General features: G+C 43.8%; 1 protein-coding gene across 1 annotated transcript; it reads right to left on the reverse strand.

The window, feature by feature from the left end:
* Nucleotides 1-1393: 1393 nt before the first annotated feature.
* On the reverse strand, nt 1394-6283 carry NENF (neudesin neurotrophic factor). The gene is made up of 4 exons (XM_069850896.1): nt 6122-6283; nt 4117-4177; nt 2790-2893; nt 1394-2196 (listed from the first exon to the last, which is right to left on the reverse strand). Exons 1-4 carry the CDS (start codon nt 6281-6283, stop codon nt 2020-2022), a joined length of 504 nt encoding a protein of 167 aa, XP_069706997.1. The 3' UTR covers nt 1394-2019.
* Nucleotides 6284-6759: the final 476 nt, after the last annotated feature.

Consider the following 6759-nt stretch of genomic DNA (forward strand, 5'->3'; position numbering starts at 1 on the left):
ACTGAAATAAAACAAAAAAGGAAACATTTTGCATTCTAAAATGCACTCAGTTGGGATAATCCTATCTTTAATAACAGATAGGAGGGACTAGAGCATCACCCTCCATTCACAGACATGGATAAGGACAGGTTGGATTTGAAGGATCTTGCAGTATGAGACTGGGGTTTATATCATCATATCCTGTTGCAGCAGGAGGGTTTCTTCACTGAAATGTAGTACAAATAGAAGCCAACTTTCCCACTTCAAGACCAGCAAAGGTGACCTTCATAGCATGAATAGGAAAAGGAGGGAGGGAAGAGTAACACTAAGCCAAGCAGTGGTGATCAGCAACAACATTTCTCTGTGAAACTTTTGAAACGCAGCTGGATACACTGATTCCAGATGAAGCCAAGACTATTACAGCAACCACAGCAGCACAAGCTGTCCCGTAAAGAAACACGCAAGGAAGGGAAGGGAGAAAATCATGAGGCACTGGAAAATGATTCGTGAAATGCTGGCAACAGAACAACCACCATTACCACCAAACCCATGCCCATTCCCATAAAGGTGGCAGGTATCATCAGGGGCACAACTCCAAGCTGCTGTTGGTCTAATCTAATCAAAAGTCAGCAGTTATAATAAAAAAAATTCTCTGAAGCAATAGTATTTTCTTTGATGCCAAATTATTTATTGCACCCCAGAGTATGATCCAAGAGCAGGGGCCTTATGGAGACCCTCCTCCAAATTAAGTGGTTTAATAGTAAGATACAAAACAAGTTTAAAATCCGTAACAAAGTGAAAGTAAGGCTTTTCCAGATATTTAACTGACAGGCAGCTGTCCCATGCACACCATAAAATGGAAAATTATCTAATAAAATCTTTCCTTCAAAGTAAACAACCAAAATGCTAAAAAGTGAGAATATAGAACTGTAGTATTTATTATTATTATCATTATTACCATATCTATGTTATTAATACAGAATTGGGAGTAGCTGCTCAGTTTTTCCATGTCAATTCAACCTGTCTCAGTGGCAGATAAACCCACAGACATGACAATTTACATTCTACGTAAGTCAGTGGAAGCCTGCAGTCTGCTCACTGCTTGAGAATCCTGACCATGGGGGGTCTGCTTTCACCCTTCCATTGCAACAGCAATGATGAAGTCAGAATAAAAGATGCTAACAATAACCACAAGATACTAAACTACTATACAAACCTGTGCTGTAAGACTGTGGGGTAAATGGTGGTCTACCGTTTCCTATTTTTTTTTTTTGTCAGAGAAGAAGTGGAGGAAGCTAGAAGGAAATCATCATCATCTAATATAGATGACATCTTTGATAACTATTTTAGAAAAATAAAGTATCATTTATTCAAAACTAATATAATAACAGTGTTAATTAAAATGTCACAGTAGTTCTCGAGTAAAAACCAAAGATTTATTTTTCTTGGTTTACACCTGTAGGCTTTGCAGAAATATTCCACAGTAACTGCATTTTAAGTGATTGTGTGTTTTTACATCCAGTATTCTCAAACCTATCAAGTCCTAAATCCCACTATGCTTTTTAAAATGTAAGCATCTATTGCATCTGCTTGTACACGTGATACCCACACTCACCTGAAGCAGACAGAATTGATATTAGTTTGTCCAGATAAAGCATTCACACTTCTTCATGGAGTGGGAAACAACTTGGGATTTACAAAAGGACCAGTCATGTTTCAACTATTAAAAACTTCCTTATCTCTTCTAAGGAACGTAATTTTATATTACACATTTGTAAACAGAGAAATCCAGGCAGGAAGAACTGTATGAAAAAAATTCCATAATTCAGAGCAAACACACCAAGTTTAAGACACTAATACAGATGTGTGTTTTCTCGAAGGAAGAATGCTATGAAAAATGTGTGTACACACATACATATTTTCTAAACAGAAAACTGACTCAAGATAGCTAATCGTTGTAATGAACTCTAGAATAGAGGGAATCCATCTAATATTCTACCATGTCTCTCCCTGGGCATTTTCTGGGTACAAAAGTGTTCCTCAAAATTCATCTTTAACGTTGAAATGTGGCTGATCTTCAGGTTTAAAGTCTAGATTGGGGCTGCCATCCTCATTCAGAATCCTTCGAGAAGTATAGCCAACAATTGGGTATTTGGCCTTATAAACATTATTGAAGATATCATCCAGAGACTTTAGTTCCTCTTCTGTGAGCCCTGTCTAAATGAAATATGGAAACAAAAATCAGATATTTCCATGTATTTTTCTTTTTATTGATTAGTGTAAACCCTAGGGTCAGCTTTTCAAATTCAGCCTTGACAAAATTTTAATATATTCAGGTCAAACAAATGATTAATCTCCCTTCATTTCCCCTGCATAAATACATCACACCTCAAGCAACAAGCCACTGCCAAGGTAGCATACACTGCCATGTCACTGATAGAGGCTAAACTAAATCAATTAACGAGGTGATTTACTCTTTTTGGAAGCATCTTTTTAAACAGCAAGTAATTCCCCCTTCACGTGCTTAGGTAAATTGTATGGATTTCGCAGATTAAAAACTTTCTTCTTCAGGGCTGTTAGCACTGAACCTTTCCTGAGCAGTAAAAACACATCTATTTTATGTATTTAATGATTATTAGTGCATTTTGGTTTTTAATTTAAAAGATGTGAACCGACTTAAATATATTAATACAAGTTAATGTTATAATTCTTCATCTTTCTGAGCTTTTCATGTGCATTGACTAGCAGAACACAAAGCAAAAGAAGAAAACTTTACAAAATGGAATAAAACTAATAGTCCAGTTTCTTACTATATCGTGAGTAAGATCTGCTGGATCCAGAGACATCTTGGCAACTCCTCTTGTTGAGTCTTTTCCAACCAAAGCATTGTATGGGGCCCCTTTTCCATAAAATTCTGTCAGATTAAAAAAAAAATCAAATAATCCAGTGCTGATCTGACAATGTACATGGTATGTTCAGCCTCTACTTTTTTCCCAGCCTGTTACACTTGCCAGTGAACTCTAAGAAACAACTCAAGTCTAAGCTCTTCTTTCCAAAACTGACTTTTGATTTGCTACTTTTTGCTAACATTTCCCAGTCCTTAAAAAAAACCAAAACAGAGTGTAGAGTTGTACAGTACAACTGGTGAACTCCTACACTGCAGTCTTAAATATAACTTAATTTTTAAGGGAGTTGTGCTTCATGTTCTCATGAGAGGTTTGTAGAGTCCAGAATTTGCACTGGCCAGGCTGGTTTTAAGATCAGCCGATGTGTATGTCCAGACAAGCTGCATTAACATAACAAGCTTAGTACAAACAAAGCAGCAAGCCATTAGTTCACCTGTTATGACATTAAGGTGAATCACCAGGACCCCTTGGTCCCTCCAAACATTTTATAGCACACGTGCTACCTTTCCCGCTTTCCATTAAAAAAAATAATAAAAATCAGTAAAATACCAAGATATAATTCATAAAGACTATTTCAGCTAGCTCACAGTTAAAAGCATTGTTGTCTTTTCATCACTAGAACTATAAAATTGGATTAAGTAACCCAGGTTCAAATGAAAACATCTGTATTTCTTAGGGAAGGCACAAACAGCAAATTCAGCAATAAACCGTTTAGATATAAGAAAATCTTAAGAGAGAAAAAATACTTATCCCTCCTCACCCTTCAAAACCATAGTTAGCTCTTCCAAGAGTTTTGATCAAGCACAGAACAGCAAAACACACAGAACACCAGCGCAAAAAGATATTGTGTGGCGCAGCATGAGTACATCCAGGTTAGCTTTGACCTGGTCAGTTCATGTACCCAGTACAATAAAACACTGTAGCACTGGCTTCTGTGTGGGCTGACCTCACACGTGGGGAGGACTCGGGAGCCTGGGCAGGTGGCGTCAGCGCCCCAGCTAACTGGACTGCACTGGCTTGTCTGTCTATGCGCACCATAATCTCAAACCAGTATAAGGTCCAGACAAAACCTTAGCATGAAAGAGGAGGAAAAATGAGTTTTTTTAAAAAGGAAAAGGTATATTCTTTTTGTTGCAATTGAACTAAACTTTTCTGATTGGAGATATTTAAAAATAGATGACTGAATAATGGCATGAAAACAAAGCAGGTAACAGAGGAGACACAAACTAACCTTTTCCGGAAGTGACATCGAATACTACTCCCTTCACCGCCAGGTAAATGGGCTCTCCTTCCTGGAAAGCAAGCCATCGATATCTTCTCAGCACTTGAGCACAGGCAAAAGACAATTACTTTTAGCTATGAAATCCATAAGCACTCAGGACACAAAGAAGAGAATGACATCCTCTGTAGTGCGTTTTCTCATTTGTTTGTGTATACAAACACACATTATCTCGCTTGAAATTCCTTGCTTGTGATTTAAACTGTCTCCAAGATTTTTTCTTTGAGGATTTAAACATATGGAAGGCATTTTTTTTTCATCTAAATGTCACAATCATAGAAGGCATGTCCCACTTGCAAGTAACCTCGCGACACATCTGCTTGAAGGTGATCAACTGCATCTGTCTGTTCCTACTGCAGATGGATATTGCCCAAGATAAAAGGTCTATGGCAAACAGCATTCTTTATTCAGTTACAAGAACAACAGATAAATACATGAACACACGCAAATGTGATCTGGTGACATCTGTTTTACTTAATAAGCCAGTGTTTCTGTTTCGTCTTTCACACACAAAACATTTTCAGTCAGATGCTGGTTAGGTTCTTCTAAGAGAAGATCCTGAGAAGGTCAGCCAGCAAGTTTTTCTCGAGAGAAGGTGGGTGTGTATCAATATGGGGCTTCATCATTTTGAATGTGAAGGTCTGCTGAGATTTCTGTGTCACAGAAAGCTAAAAACTCTTAAGTTGAAATTACTTTTTAATTCTGTAATCTTGTAGGCAGAAAAAAAAACGGGTCTAAAAGCATGGTTTAATTAATTATTGAGAGAAAATTACTTAGGCTTCAACTCACGGTAATCTGAAATTCCTTGGCATGAGTTTCTTGTCAAGCAGGCGCAGGATAAAATAGGAACATGCCATCTAAATGTCTGAGCACGACTTCAATAGGCCAAAACCTTCAGCTGCCGCCCAGGACAGATGACAGCAGGCCAGCAACACTGCCATAAGCAGGGATACCTCCCATCACATCAGGCTGCGCAAGGCCCCATCCAACCTGGCCTTGAACACCTCCAGGGATGGGGCAGCCACAACTTCCCTGGGCAACCTGTGCCAGTGTCTCACCACTCTCATGGTGAAGAAATTCCTCTTTATGTCTAGTCTAAATCTGCCCCTCTCCAGTTTATACCCATTGCTGATTGTCACTACAATCACTACAAGCCATTGCGAACAGTCCCTCCTCAGCTTTCCTGTAGCCCCTTCAGGTACCAGAAGGTCACTATAAGGTCTCCTTGGAGCCTTTGCTTCTCCACACTGAACAATCCCAGCTCTGTCAGCCTGTCCTCATAACAGAGGTGCTCCAGCCCCCAGTCATCTTCGTGGCCCTCCTCTGGACCCCTTCCAACAACTCCATATCCTTCTTATGTTGGGGATTCCAGAACTGGACACAATACACCAGGTGGGGCCTCAGGAGAGCAGAGTAGGGGGATAGAATGCCCTCCCTCGCCCTGCTGGCCGCGCTTCTCTCGATGCAGCTCAGGATGCTGCTGGCCTTTGGGCTGCGAGCGCACACTGTTGGCTCATGTGGAGCTTCTCATCCACCAGCACCCCAAAGCCTTCTCCACAGGGCCGCTCTCCATCACATCATCATCCTTGTCCTGCTTCGAAACCGTGGATTGTCCCGACCCAGGTGCAGGACCTTGCAACTGGCTTTATCGAACCTCATGAAGGTCACACAGCCCCGCTTCTCCAGGTCCCTCTAGATGACATCCCGTCCCTCTGGTGTGACCTGCATCACTCAGTTCAGTGTCACCTGCAAGTATGCTGAGGGGTCACTCGAACTGTCTATATCACTGATGATGATAAATGACTACCATAAACTTCTCTGCAGTGCCTGAGAAAGCAAGTTATCCCACAATTCGCGCGAGGGAGGGAATAGCGCACCAGGAATAAAAAAAAATCAAGTTATAAGGCGGTTCGAGGCAGCAGGGCCGCGGCGGCGCTGCCCCACCGCCGGCCCCTACCTGCCGCCCGTCGTATCTGGCCAGCTCGGGCTCGGTGAAGAGCCGTACGGGGGCGGGGGGCGGCGGCCTGAGGCGCGGCTCCCGCGGGGCCTCGGGCAGCACCGGCGCCGGGCCCAGCACCGCGCCGAGCAGCGCGGACACCAGCAGCCGCCCCGCCGCCATGACACCCCCGAGGATAAGCCACGCCCACCGACAGGCCACGCCCCCTCCCGGCTCGCGCCCGCGCCTTCGGGATCCCCTCTTGTCCTTAGGCCACGCCCCTCGCCGGAAAGACCACGCCCCCTCCGTGCCGCGCCCCCGACAAGCCACGCCTACGCCTTCAGGCCGTGCCCACGCGGTCAAGGGACGCCTGTGCCTCCAGGCCACGCCCCCTCCTTCAGACCACGCCCCATCCAGACCCTCGCCTGCGCCTTCGGGCCACGCCCCCTTCGTTCAGGCCGCGCCCCTGTCTTCGGGCCGTGTCCCCGCCTTCGGGCCACGCGCCCATTCAGGCCACGCGCCCATTCAGGCTCTCACCGTCGCCTTCGGGCCCTGCCCCACGCCTTTCGGCCACCGCCTCCTCCTCTCTTTAGGCCACGCCCCTGCCTACAGGCCACACCCCTCATGCCTCCAGGCCACGCCCCCCGCCGTAAGGCTAC

Source organism: Phaenicophaeus curvirostris, chromosome 2 (genome assembly GCF_032191515.1).
Source record: "Phaenicophaeus curvirostris isolate KB17595 chromosome 2, BPBGC_Pcur_1.0, whole genome shotgun sequence".
NCBI classification, from domain to species: Eukaryota; Metazoa; Chordata; class Aves; order Cuculiformes; family Cuculidae; genus Phaenicophaeus; species Phaenicophaeus curvirostris.